The following is a 15,067-nucleotide window of genomic DNA, read 5'->3' on the forward strand; positions in this document are numbered from 1 at the left end:
TGCTGCCTACTTCTGAAGACAAAAAGAATTTTAAAAGGTTAAAACATTTAAATGCCAAAGGTCTCACATAAGCGTTACCTGTTGAGTTCATAAAGATGTTTTCCTGAGATGAAATACTGTGTTAGAGGTTGTGTGTTACTGACACACTGGATACTAGAATTCATGAAACACGTATTACCCAGATTACTTAATCCAGTGGCACCCTTTTCAGTAGGAACTGAGGGAAAAGAGGTACAGTTATTTAACATGATATATTTTAAATACATATAAGAAATACAATAGAAGACAAATTAACCTACAGTGAGATTTCACTAGAAGATTACAACCTCTTTCACCCTGTCCCTATTACAAGATATCAGTTAATGTAAAGACAACAGACTTCTGAGATACTGAGTGCCCTAAATTTTCACTGAAGTCAACAGAAATTGTGGGTGTCTGGCAACTTGATAAAATTGGCCCTATTATAAACCATGGAAAAGATACTGGTAATTGGTGTAATCCATGTTGTTTCTGCATCAGTAAATAAATGATTTTTCTATTCTGCAGTAGTATTACCATATCATTGCAAGTTTTTGTTGTGTTATTCTTGTTCAATAATTCTGAAGTCTTCCTTCAACTTAAAAAAAAAAAAATGTAAAACGCAGAAATATGTAAGTCTTATTCACCTCTACCTCGATATAATGTGACCCGATATAACATGAATTTGGATAGAACGCGGTAAAGCAGCAGTGCTCGGGGGGGCGCTGTGCACTCCGGTGGATCAAAGCAACTTCGATATAACGCGGTTTCACCTATAACAGGATAAGATTTTTTGGCTCCCGAGGACAGTGTTATATCGGGGTAGAGGTGTATAATAAACGAGATGAAAAGGAAGCAACTGATTTTCCGAAAACTGTTAATCCAATTTCAAGATTAGCTGTATTCAGAGTTTGCTGAATGTTGCAAGACTTGATTACCTCTGAATTCAACACCCCAACACTTTTAGGAGCTAAATCTACAACACAGAACAAAACAAGTAGAACAGTTGTAACATGTCTGTACCACTATTTGCAATATTTATGTTAAAAACAAAATGGATCCACAAAACAGAATATATTATAGTTTTTTTTCCCTATCATAATTGCATTACTGCACTTGAACACCTACCTTTATGTCTGTCTATTTTACTACTGTTTGCTATAAATGACATCTCCTCTGGCCAGCTCATGTCTTTGTTTCGAACTAGAAAGAAACACAGTAAAACAAGTTTTAGTTTTACCTACTCCAGACAGCTGATCATGTAGTTAAAGTGATTTCATTTATTTCCAACTGTTTATTTTGTTTTTACTTTATTAACATAAAGACAGCATTGGTAATCTTGAGATTTCTTTCCTATTGTAAAAGCCAATTTTCAGGATTTATTAACTTAATATTGTACATGGCAGAGATAACTAGACTGACTGATTATAGGTCCAGATTCAGTATCTTTCTCTTTAACATTAAGATAACTTTTAATTACAAAATGACAATAGATTCAAATGTATTTAGATATCAGCATGAGGAGGAAATGACATAAAACCATGCCTCAAGTTGAGAACAAGATTTAATTTGGCCACTTAGTCATCAAGTAGTCATCAAATTTTAAGCCACAAAACTCCACATTCTTACCCAAAAGTAAGTTAAACATGTGCACAGGAGGTGTGTCTACACTGCAATTAGACACCTGGCCTGTGCCAGCTGACTTGGGCTCAGGGAGTGTTTAATTGCAGTGTAGCCTTCCAGGCGTGGGCTGGAGGCCAAGCTCTAGGACCCTGTGAGGTGGGAGGGTCCCCGACCTTGGAAGTTTACGCTAGAATGAAACAGTCCCATTGCCTAAGCCCCATGAGCCAGGCCAGCCTGGAGTTTTTATCTGCACCGTAGACAGATCCAAAGAGCGTAACAACAGACGTGGTTTTGTGAGTGCAACATACCTATCATTTTTGTTCAAAAGTTTATTTTTAAAAAGATTTTTATGACATTATAATCAGTACTAATGCAAGGCTTGAGGCCAATGGCAGGCTGGAGTAAGTTTGTACTTAATTTGTTCCCAAATTTAAGGGGGAAGCTCAAAAGTCTGGCATTAAATTAGCTGAAAGGTCAAAAATCTATGTGTCTTTCTGCCATTGACAAAGGCCCACTCATTTTTAACCGTTGTTTCCAGCAGTGGTTAGTGTGATGCTGGAAGACCAGGTGCCAGCTCCTGCCAATGCCCCTAGGCGTCACTAAAGATTGAAAATGTTTAGCTGGAAACCAGTCTGGCTCACCTTTCTGTTAGTTTTGTTAAAATAGGAATTAGATTTAGAGATGTGTTTAGTGATTGGACTTTATGAAATGCTTGAGAGTCACTGGATGCATTAATCTCACTTATAGTATTTGTATCCCATGTTATAATGTAATATTTAAGTGTTTGCTCTGTAACTATAAAAGTGTTTGCTAAGAAACTGGAAACTCCCACAGTCAGGACAGAAGCATTACCAAGTGTGAAATACTAATTAATAACAAGAAGTATCATCTCCTGCCCAACAAAAGAAGGCCTATGGACACCAGATAAACCACTGTGGAACATCAATGGACAAAAGACTTTGTTGATTGTTCTCCCCACACCCATGAAGCAGGAACATGCACAAACACTCATTGCATCACAGCTTGAAATCTGGGGGGAAGGGAATGAAAATCCCTGTCAAAAAGCAATGGTCATCACACACTGGTTGGAACTTGGAGAAGGCAGTATTTTTAAGCATAAGCAAGGGATTCTCCAAGCTGCTTAGCTTGTGTTAGTCCTAAAGAACATATAGAGCTTGCACATTACAGTAGCTTCTAATACCTTTTGAAACCTAAGACTAACTCATTTGTGTGTGTATGTTTATCTACTTTAATCTTGTAAGTAACTCATTTCTTTATTCTAGTTCATAAATCTTTAGCTGGTTTACTACAGGATTGGTTACAATCTTTGGTGAGAGATCGAAGGTACAATTAACCAGGGGTAAGTGACTGGTCTGTTGAGACTGGATGTAACTGGAATATTATTGTAATTTTTGGTTTAAGGGACTATCTATCACAATGACAGGCATCTGGGTGGCAAGTTAGACCAGAGTGCACAAGGAGATGGTCGGTGACTCCATATTAAGGTTGTTATAGTGCTTGTGGAGCTCACACTTGATACTTGGTTGGTGAAATCTAAAATTTGGGGTTTGTGCCTTGGTTTGTAACAGTCAGCCCTGAGGCTGACACACACATTAGTGAGCCGCTACAGACAGCCTGACACCCAGTGTGCGCCAGGTGCTTTTGAAAGACAGAAGACAACACAATGCCTGCACCAAAAAAGTTGAAAACCTAATCCATTAGGGACTGAAACATGCAGTGCTATTTCACCATCTGCTGCTTTCTAAATATGCTGAAGTGTCACAGAGTGTATTCTCGCAAACCTTTGTGAATAAAAGCTTTTCTGTTTTGTTTTTTTTCAGGTGTTGGTGGGTGCTTTGCTCTTAATTAGCACTGTAAGAATTGTGGACTGTTCCTGAGATTTTCCTTGTAAGCCAATTATTATATAAGGGATGTATATGTTTTGCTCCCAAAGCACTGCATATGTTTGACATAGAAAAATTATATATTTGTCTAAAATATATCTGTTGATCTTAATGCAGAAACTAATAAATCTCCATTATCCAGTTTTATACCTTCTATTACTAAGTGCTGCTCATCTTGGATTTTCAGATATTCTAACATATGATCTTCATCATCCAGAAGAGTAAGATAGTTCTGCAAAGAAAAAATTACTGTTTATTTGTAGTTTTTAAAAAAATTCAGAGGCTAATTTTAAAATTTAAATCTTAAAGTAACAGGACTCAGAGTACTAGTTATTTCAGGATATAAGTTGGTTACCAGTTCCCTACTTGTATACATTAATTAAACAGAGCTACTTACTTGCATCTCCAAAAGTATCCACCGGCTTTTTAGATAAAACTTAAAGCTATGTATGTTTTTTCTTTAGAATGAGGGTAGTGGCATATTGGATGAAACCCTAGCTAATTCATAATCAAGAGTAGGTTTTAAGGGACATGGGCAAGAACAACACTGTCCATGAAAAAGCAAAGCAGGAAAAGAAGGCATCTAGCTAAGGTAAATTATTTCAAATTCCAAGTTGCAACCAAAGGTGAGTTTTTCACAAATGCCTAAGGGATTTAAGAGAACATCATTGACCATGAATGGAACTAGTGCTCCTAAATCCTTTTGACACTTTTCAAAATCTTCCCCTAGATTAAGGATTCACTAATTCGCGGGCTTCCTAGAGCTGATTTGACTTCAACATGTGGTCTCAGAAGTTTTATCATCTTCCATCCTCTCCTCCTTATTAGGAAATAGGGCATCTCGATTTATAAATTCTCCCCAAGGGATGTCTGAACCACGTGCTCCTCCGCACTTGTCGGCTTTCCCTCAAGCACCTGTCGGCTTTCTCCCAGTAAGTAAACAGGTGTGCAAGTAAATAGGTAAATTCTAAGGATACACTATGGCACCATTGACTTATACAGTCTCTTATTCAGGAAAATCTTTTTTCTTTTGAATATAAGCCATTATATTATGCTGTTTATTAAATGTCTATTAAATTCTGACTCCCTCTCTATTTTTATCTTCCCTAGTTATCTGTTATTTACAAAACAGGACCAGCATGAAGCACATTTGGTTTCGGTCTGCTTTTATTTTTTCCAGTGAAATCTGTAGAAAAGCTACATAAACAGATTAAACATTTAGGATGTTATTCAGTAAAAAAGCAGTCATCTTTTTCAATCGTAGTCTCCAAATTTGGGGTTGGCCTGATTCCTACGTGAAATGCGGCAACAGGCAATAAGCCCCCAAATAATTCCTTTTTCGGACACTCACTTGAGATACCAAACGACAAACAGCCGCTTTTAGCCAAAGACTCAATTCTATTCTTCTGCCTATTCCAGAGTTTTAAGTTAATGGACAAACACTACACAAAGCTAATGAAGGTAGTTCTCTCCAATCAGAATAATAAATCAGTGCAGAAATGCTGTATACACCATTAGGCATAGCTGTTAATTTCCTGGGACATTTCTTATGGTGACTGTCATGGTTTCTTCTATTCCTCATAAGCATATAGCTACATGAGGATCTCCATATCTAACATCATCTACTATGAAAGCAATTGTAGTGTGTGTAATGGTAGGTCCCTTTGGGGAGACATAGTTCTAGTGCAAATGGCCAGTGTGGACTTTTCTGCATTACAAAATTTCACTATATTTGGACACAGCTGAGAAGAACTGAGTTCACTGAAATGATCATTACAATAAATTTGCAGACACTGTAGATCAGGGCAAACTATGTTCCTCATTGCATCAACTATTTTAATTCTTCACTGACTTTCTAACAGTAACATTCTGCAATGCACGAATTTCACTTTACTATCAACACCCGTGTATATTATGATTTGTATATTAAAATAATTTAAAATGCAAACACATGAAGAAAGAATGGTTCCTGGATGGCTGCTGGCATATCCAAACAGACAATCTACACATAACAGGCCGCGTCTGAAGGAAACAAAGTTTTTAGTTTACCTTCATAGTGGGTGCTATGATGCTACAAATTAGCTCTAAAAATTCAATAGAAGAGGGCTGAGTTGTAATTACATCAGAAAGAAAACCAGGATATATATATAAATTAATATCAGTCTTACAAAGAAAAATTTGCCACATTCTTCACCAAGCAAATCGAAAGATTCTAATTTCACAGCTCAGAGCACATATGAAAACTAACATGCAGGTGGTGGATCAAAGTCTTTAGTGTATCAAACATTCTGGCCCAAATTTTTTCAGACCAAAGTGTGTAAATAGTAGCTACAGCACATGCATCTCTGAATTTGTGTGTTTAGCAGTTTTCTGAAGAGTGAAGATATACACAACATTTAAAGTCCTTAAAGGTTAAATTACCTCACTATTGTATAACCACAGCCGCATATCCTCCTCTTTTATACGTAGCCTCTGGGACAGATATTCATGTATCTCTTTAATAGTTTGCATCCGACTAAAGCAGCCTGTATAAGCCAACACTCGTTTTAAGGGAGCACTGGGAGAAGGTACATTCCCTGTTTCACAATCACAAGAAAAAGGCCAAAATGTTCATAACACACACATTTGTACATACAGTAATAGGCAGATAAGTTTAATAAGGTTATTTTACAATATACATATTCAAATAAATGTATTTGGTGAAAAAGGAGTACGCAGAGCTACTCATGTTATGGTGTTAATATTGGCCATACTGGAATCTTAATAAATATTAACCCTTGGGAATCTTCCCATATAAAAACCACACAGTATAACTTTCATCCAAAATTACCATAGGCAGCTCTCTCTCTCTCTCTGCTTGCTAATAGCAGAGCATTCTAGAGAGGCTGTCATTGGCAAGACTTCTTTACTTTTACAAACTATACTACAACAATTACAACCATACTGTGAAGGAGCAAAACTGATCTGATCTGTTTCTTTAGAAGACAAGATATGAAAGGCAAGAAGTAGATGTTTTGTTTTTTAATTAAACTTAAAAAAAATTCCTTCATGAAACTGATTTGTAGAAAGCTTATTATACGTGAAGTAAAAAAAAAAAATCAGTTTCACTGTTCTCTTCTGGGAAGTAGCAATTCTATGGAAATGAATGTTGATCTGTGAAGATTTAATCAATCCAGAAGCTTCAGAACTGGATTACTCTCTAACATTCAAGGACTGCATAACACATTTTGGAAAGATGCCTAGAAATTCAACACAGTTTCTCAACATTCACTCAGATATGTCTGTCAAGTCAAAAATGTTATTTGCAGTATTCAATATATCTAGCTCATCTTCGGATAATGTAGTTGCAAATATCAGGTTTGAAAAAATGAGTCCAATGTGACATTTTTTATTTTTTCTGAGGCTTTTTCAGTTCAAAATTAAAACGTTTTTCCTTCAGTGCACACTCTGACTGATCAGCTGTATTACTTTAAGTAAACTGAAGGAGCAGTATAGTTAAAGTTCAGTTGTCAAAAGATTGAAAGAACCCAACAGCATTATGATATGCAATGACACTACATGCTATGGCACTGAGGAGTAAAACTAAACCACAATCATTTTATAAATCAGCAAAGCATCTGTTTTACCTTAAAATACCAAGCAAAGGACTACAGTTTCTTAAAAAACACAACAAAGCATTTTCTGCAATTAAAGATGAGAGGATTAGTTGTAAGATTACAGCAAGAAAGCTTATTTAAAAAAACTCAAAGATTAATATTTGATTGAACAAATAATTAGTGCAGAGCAAAATAATTCCAAATCAAGATTAAATGTGGCATATCAGAAGAACCAATGTATTTAATTAGAAATGTTTAGGTACCAAACACAGCAGTTTTCATTATATAAAGTTTAGTAGTAAAAAATGTTTTTGGGTACTAGGCGGTTTCTATAGCGCAACTTGATCAAGCAGACAGCCACTAATTATACAATATTTTAGGATTGTAGTATTACCATATTTTACAGAATTTGTCACAGCAGTGAAAAATTGAGCATCTGCATGAGTTTTAAATAGACATTGACTAAAAAGGTCAATGTCCTTCCCGGTTCTGATTTCCAGTAACCAGTCCTGTTTGTATCTATACATACACTAATACATAGGTGCATGCAAATCTCAATTTGTGCATCTCCTGCCACACTGCACTACAACACTGGAGATCTGCTCAGACACAAACTGTAGCAGCTAGGTATGCAATTGTGTATACAAACCTAATAACTGAAAATCAGACCTCTACAATGCCTTCCCGACCTGTCTGTAAAATATTACGAAACTAAAGGCTACACGCTTAGGGTCCAGGATCAGTGTAATCTTAAAAGGAGAACAGAGATTGTAATTATGGGGTGTCAGCAGAAATCCAGATTTTCCACTAATCTCATCTGTATGTATTTCCATCCTCTTGCACAAATGTAGCCTGTGTTTGCAAACTGAATCGAGTAGAAGACTTCACATTTCACTTGCCCAATCATTTCTTATCAAGTGTTAAATGTGTGTGTTAGAGACTAATTACCTGGTTAACGCAGAACCAGTCATAGTTCACTGTGAAGTGTGAACCAACAGCTGGATGAACACCGCTGATTTATTACAATGTAGTATTGTATGTTAGGGGTCGATCTAAAATAAATTCAGATATAAATATTCTATAACTACACAGACTGCAGACGAGGAAAATAAGATGGCCTTCCCCAGCTGTTTGTTTTAAGCAGTGCTCATTTTCCACTCTCACATCACCAATCTGAAATGTGTTTAATAACTATGCAAATGAACTCACTTAAAAACTGAAAATGCCCTTAGCCTCTCCCTTTTGCGCAAGATCTTGATAAAAGCTCTTTGAGTGATTGGTAAAACTTTATTCTGCTTTACAATCGATTAGAAGATGTATAAGCACAGTGGCAGCAAGCTTCTGTTGACCTGGGTCTCGCTCTTTAGAAACTGCACAGTTATGTTCTTGCTGCATTCTTAAGTTACCTCTAGGTAAATGATGAGGAAACATTCTCAGGCTCATCATACCCATATTCACCCAGATGTTCGATTGTTGCATTCGAGTGGCAGGTTGCTGTCTCAGAAAGAGCAGATAGCGAGGAAATAACTCTAGCTCAGCGATGCCAGTTTTGCTGTTTTTGATCACCTAGTGAAGACATTTAAAGAAAATTTCAGAGACTTCCCTTCTGAGTCTTCAGTAAGTCTAAAATGACCTCTGTAGGGGCCAGATGTGATCTGAGGCCTGGGAGAGCAAAGGACCATACTGAAAATGTGTCAGACAAGAATGGACTTTTGGGACAATATGTCTGCAGTGAATTTCCTAGAGAGGTCAATGCAAAAACTCAGTCTTTGGAAGCTACTCCCTGAGAAGTGGGTCATTGTCTGCTGATTACCTGTTTCCTAGAGATGAGATCAAAGTCCCAACCAATACAAAGAAACAGCTGAACTGACGACCCTGGGTTCTGGTTCTAAATCTGAGACAAGCTATGAACTTGAAAAATCCAGTTGTGGGTTCTGAAGAACTGCCACCAACCAGAGCCCGAGGTTAGAGTTGGGGGTGAGCTCTGCTAAAGCTTTTTAGCATGTGTGTAGGTTCTTTTATTGTTTTAATACATTTTCAACTTAAGAATAAATGTGCTTGGTTAGAAGCAGTGTGTTAACTTGTAACTGCAGGAAATACACTGATCACAGCTTCTGGAGAGAGTAAACCACATATGCTGGCCTTTTAGAAAGTCTGGCTTGCTGGGGATATCACAGCATAGGCAGGGAATAGTGCAGCCTTAAAGAACACCTGGACAGGAGGAAGTGAGATGAGGGTCTCTGCCCAAGAGAGGTGATGGCTGGGAGCTAGAAACCTTTAAGTGGGTGCCCTCAAGCGATCACGGAAGGGGAGTACGGGTGCAGTTACCCTGAAACCATGACAGATGTCTCTTCAAACATTGCAGTGAAATGCTCAAGTATGTTAGTTTGAGTTGTAGTTTAGAAAAGGCCTCAGCATTTTACACACAAGAGGTGTTTGTTTCCATGGAGATCATGTGTGAGGAGGACAACAGAAGTCAATATGGTTGTACTGTAAAATAACTGCCACCATCATAGATCATCAGACAATTGTATAAACTCTTACACCAACACTGCTCACTAGCCGTAACACTGAGTATTTAAAAAAAAAATCCTGAAAGAAAACAGTTTAAAAATCTGGTCAGAAACAAAACATTTAAAATACTGAGGATTATTGTACATAGTTGCTTTCATCTAAATGGACCCCCAAATGCTACGAAGTTTACTAAATCATTGTACACTATACACAAACAGTCCTTGAATTATAAGACCTTATCTGACCACCAGGTGAGCAATACTGAGTTCCTATAAAAGAAAACATCTTGAAGGGCAGGTGTCATTTTAAGGCTCCAGGGCTGCACAGGATTCACATCACCCACGAAATACAGTCATCTCTGTGGCAAAACCTAGTACTGGTTAAGCAATGCACAGCAATTTTACACAAGAGTTCAGAACCAGTAGTGACAAACCGTGTATCCAACAGAAGTGGAAGGGCAGATTTTTAGATGTGGACTTCACAGAATGATGCATTTTGGGCGGGAGACAGGTTCACATCTCTGCTCTTAAACGACAGCACTAAAGAATTTCTAACTCCAGGGTCATGAGGTCAATTTCATGTCTTCTACAAAAGAAGAACTACAGCAACACAATACCCTTTCCAATGCTTTTAGCTTCAGTTTCACTGACAGTTGAGCACTTGGCTTTGAAATCCTTCCTCTTAAATTGATCTAGTATAGTCCACATATCTGACTAGAAGTGACTTAAAGATCACTGTAAGGAACCTGCAATGTCAACAGAATTGAAAGAAAGTTTCAAATTCTTCCAAATTAATAAATCTTGCTGTGCAGTAGCTAAAGGAGACAATTGTGTATTTTAACAATAAATATCCTCATTCACTTCTGTTTCAGAATAGCTCCGAATACTTTGGCTGTGCAGCTATTGCTAAGAAGTCACTCAGTAGGATACAAGAGATGTCAACATAATCCACTTATAGTGCATTCTATCTAAGGTAGACAGTTTTAGACAGTATGGGGCTGGATCTGAGGTCCCTTCCAGTCCTATGTCCCTATCTACATTTGAAAGTAAAAGTGACCTTAAGAGACAAGGCAGAATTTAATTGTTTAGAAACTGCCACGTTTGAATATAGTAAATGCCACTGATATTTACAAACACATCTTCACTTTCTCGTCCCGTTTAAGACTACATTTGGAAAACATTTAAAAAACAGATCCAGGAGCATCTTGCCAAGTAAGAGACCCATTACTAAGTAACAAGCTTTCTACTGCAAGTTAGTAAAGGAACGTATGCAACAAGAATTCCATGAGCACTGATTCATCAGGACACCAACTCATAAAAGACATCTTGTTGTTTTCATCTGGAGAAAGAGTACCTTGGTTTAATCATTCATAATGCTTCTTTATAATCATACTATAGTATATTTGTAAAGGTAACTGCCTAAGTAATGTGAAAGCTCACTACAGCCCTCCTCTATCAAGTCTTTGCTGAGAAACAGCTATGCTATCAGGCTTGATGGAAGAATGATTGGGGTTGTACATTAGGAAGAGGGAGAATTAAGACAAGTAAAATTTGTAATGGTTGTTAATTTAAAAGAAATAGGCAATTATTGTTCAGTAAGAATAAACATTAACGGAACAAAGCAACTTATACAATGTTAGCAGTTAACATGGCACAAAAAAAATGTAAGAGCTGATAGTGAACTCTGGGTACGGGATCTGTTCAAAATACAAAGCATTTTTTATATTGCATCAGCACCCAAAGGCTCCAGTGAGGATTTAGAATCAGACTCTAACATACACAAAATAGTAGCAATCTTGGGCAGGTGCTATCTAAAAAATAGGTGGTTTATTCTTAATTTTAATTAGATTTCATATAAAACGTGACATTCAGATTTTCATGTTGCATAATACTGTGAACATTCACAGGAACAAAAAAAATCAGGAGTATGACATAGAATAGCGTGACTGCATCGGCTGGCTAAGAAGAACTACAAACTCTTCAAGGCAGGGGCCATGTGTTCCCAGGCATTTTACAGTGCCTACTACAGTGGGGCCTCCTAACTTCAATTAGGATTTCTTGGGTGCTGCAGCAAAACAAGACATCCCCAGGAGATCTAACTGTAGACAACATGGATCACTGTAGAGAAGGTAGGTGGAGCCTCTGAAGTGAGAACAGCTTACACCCATCTCCCATTTCACATCCCCTTGAAATAACTTATGGAAAGATAATTATAGCCATAGATTGGCTGATGGAAGCAAGGTTGAAATGCAGAGAAAATCTAGAGGGAATAACACTTCAGATTAACTCTGAAACCGTTCTTTAACCAATTAACATTGAGAGACTTGCTCCAGACGGGTAGATCAGTAAGTGGATATTTAGGCGCAGACAGGATTGTTAGCATACATGACTTCAGAGTCTGTCCCAAATAAACAGTGACTATATTCATTACTTACTGGTCTAGGTAATGCCAGGTTTGCCCCATACCAGTGGTAAAGGGCTCTCCATACTGGTTCTGGTACCATTTTATAATCCCTCCCTTCAATCAGATGTGGAGATCGTTTTAATCGTCCGCCTTCCAGTGTTAATGATGCAGCCTTTAAACAAAAAAGGGTAGTGACAGGTCTTAAATGGAGAAAATAGTCCACAGCTGCGAAGATTTCAGCTCATGAATACTAGAACGTGTTTTAATTATTTAAATGCGCTAGCAAGTGGCAATTACTACCTGTTTTTTATACTGGGAAGAAAGTATTTAATGCAACAAATTATGTTTAATTTTTATTATTAAATATTTCTCTAAAAGGGACAAGATAAAGTTCCTATTTTCCCCAATTTTTTTTTTATTACTACCATCAGATTATTATTATTTATGCTTCAACATTTATACTGTTAACTGTTCGCATTTCACTCAACTTGAACAGTGAAACTAGACTGGTCAGTTTACAAAAGTGTTTTCAATATAATTTTTTAAACATTATTTTTATGAAAACATTTCCACCTGTTTTACTATATTTTGGAAAGCCACTCAAACACAGTTGCACCTTTTCCCTCCTGGAAACTCTTTCACAGTGGCCCTTTAAATAAAAAGCAAAATAATTTCTGTAGTAAAAGTCAGAACACGCATTACTACATCGCAAATGGTAGACAATAATAAATTTTTCGTTCTGTGGCTAACAAAATTGTGCCAAGCAATATTAAACTAGAAATTAAGCGATAATTGAGTGTTAGTTTTGTCCTGTTGCTTAATTATCAAAATAAATTAAGTTTTTACAGCTAGAAAACTGAGAAAGATTTATAAAACATTTTCCTGAATTTCCATAGGTCAGTCACACTCACTTTCACTGGTTCTTGTGTTACTAGTGGTTGGTTATCAATAGCTCCTGGTCTTTGTGGATTAAGTTGTAGCAATCTATTTCCACTGGATCCAAGCAAACACTGATTATTATTATCCAAAGTGTTATGCTGCCTAGCAAAACACATATCAGCTGCTGGAGTGCTAGAGTAAAGAAAACCTGTAGAAGAAATGAGTAATGTGTCTCAATTTTAGTTTAAGTTATATCCTATAAACAAGAGCATGTCAATTAGAAAATAAGGATAAACTTCTGTGTTAAGATTGTGGGAAAAGTTTCCCTCAAATAGTACTTGAATTGCACCAAAGATATATAAATGGATCCAGATAACAGAGCACAAAACATGCATCTGTATCTGAAAATAGGGACTTGAGTGTAAGATAACGGTATTCTCAAGTTAATAGTTGGGCATACAAATACCAGTTTCTGGGCACAGTGGCCGGCAGTTCAGGTTTGCTGTTACCTAGTTGCTGATATCTAACTGATATCTAACGGATATCTGTGTTCCACAATTTTTCCCTGCGCATAAAGAGTAACAGGGACAAAGACATGCACAGTAATGCTGTTACATTCATGGCTCTGAACAAGGCAAGTGCCTGTATTCATACGAAACTACCTACTGGCTGAATAATATAATATAGAAATAATGAGGCTTGGCTTCTGGGCCCACAATCACAAGCAAGCAGTTGGCTTTATTAACTGTGAAACATACAGCTGTGGGTAGTTCCAGCATGAGGAAAAAGGCAGGTTGTTCTGGTCCAGAGAATACAGTATATGTAACCATCCTATTCTTGAATACCAAATAAAATTCAGTTAGCTTTCAAGAAAGAAAATCTGTCAAGATTCTGCTACCAACAAGATGGCAGAATTTTTTCTGCAGCTGGATTGGTAACATTGAAGTGGGGAGAAAGGAGAGGACAATAGGTTACTCTGAGATGGCCCCTAAAAAAGCAGGAGTAGAGCATCACTTTGAGTGATTGTTTCATTGGCTGGAGTTAAGTAGTGGGGAAGGACTTGAGGTATACAGCTTGTCGGGCTTTTAAAGAGTCAGTTTGGCTTGGCAGCTGGCACAGGGTCGCACTAACCTGAAAAGATTTTGTTCAAGCCAAAGGCTTATCCTAACTCTGAAGATTTTTACTTTAGCGGGGAGACATAGTTATGATATTGCTACAGGAATTTTTATAACAAATTATTTCAGTTCCTACAGAACCTAAAATTAAGACATATTGTCCTATATTTTTAATGCCTCCGAGTCTTTTTCTGCTCCTTTCCCTTTCACAGGGAAAGTGATCTGAGGGCAGATCATTGCATGATGACAGACAGAACTTTATGGGAAATGGAAAAAAATATTTCAGAAAATTACAATGATGGGATGATGATGAAAACAATGTTGAGCATAATTAATAGCATGTAGGGAGAAATGTGTTGTTTAAGTAATCCTGTCCTCTTTTACCTGCCAAATAGCCTCAAATGCACTGTTATACCAACAGTCCAAACCCAGCTCATTTTTTTAACTTCAATCTTGCAACCTTTTAGTCTGGAGGAACCCATGTAATATTCAGATCCCTCGAGACCCATCCTAGATTAAACCTCTATGGGAACAAGATTTTATGCTTACTGCTGCTAGTAGTCTCTGAGGCTTCTGATGCAGTAGAAATATTATCTGAAAACTTTTCTTCTGTGACAGAGAAGTAATTTAGACCTCCTGTTTTGTCTTCTCTCTGTTCTGATGTATGGATTGCAGGAACTACGAGTGAATTCTTACCTCCACTCAAGACAGATGAAGGTTCTATTACAACAGGGTTAGCATCCTATAATTGTTAGAGAAAGAGAAAAGTGAACTATTGGCCAACATAAAACTGGAAATTTAAAATCACTCATGTACAGAATTAATACACCAGTATACATTGTACCAACATTACTTTTAAGGATCTCAAAATGTTCTATAAAAAGATATTTTCCCATCTACATCATGAGGATAACAGCTATTCACCATCCAAATCACCAGAATATGTATTTATATACTATATTGATGCATGTTACAGACAGACAATTATAAAACAGGTAAGACTGCTTTGTTCTGT

General features: G+C 37.0%; 1 protein-coding gene across 3 annotated transcripts in view; it reads right to left on the bottom strand.

Moving 5' to 3' along the window:
• The window catches only part of USP32 (ubiquitin specific peptidase 32), a 107,722-nt gene that overhangs the window by 21,914 nt on the left and 70,741 nt on the right, over positions 1 to 15,067 (bottom strand). The window contains exons 12-19 of one of the 3 annotated variants that reach the window (XM_032779330.2): positions 14,749 to 14,794; positions 12,970 to 13,145; positions 12,090 to 12,230; positions 8,548 to 8,707; positions 5,967 to 6,121; positions 3,696 to 3,777; positions 1,147 to 1,221; positions 79 to 217 (exon numbers count right to left, since the gene is read on the bottom strand). In XM_032779330.2, coding sequence (XP_032635221.1) covers positions 79 to 217; positions 1,147 to 1,221; positions 3,696 to 3,777; positions 5,967 to 6,121; positions 8,548 to 8,707; positions 12,090 to 12,230; positions 12,970 to 13,145; positions 14,749 to 14,794 — 974 coding nt within the window. Of the gene's footprint in view, positions 1 to 78; positions 218 to 1,146; positions 1,222 to 3,695; positions 3,778 to 5,966; positions 6,122 to 8,547; positions 8,708 to 12,089; positions 12,231 to 12,969; positions 13,146 to 14,601; positions 14,795 to 15,067 lie in introns of all 3 variants that reach the window. The other 2 variants (XM_075073948.1, XM_032779329.2) reach the window with 2 other exon arrangements.

This window comes from Chelonoidis abingdonii, chromosome 20 (genome assembly GCF_003597395.2).
Source record: "Chelonoidis abingdonii isolate Lonesome George chromosome 20, CheloAbing_2.0, whole genome shotgun sequence".
Lineage (NCBI taxonomy): Eukaryota > Metazoa > Chordata > Testudines > Testudinidae > Chelonoidis > Chelonoidis abingdonii.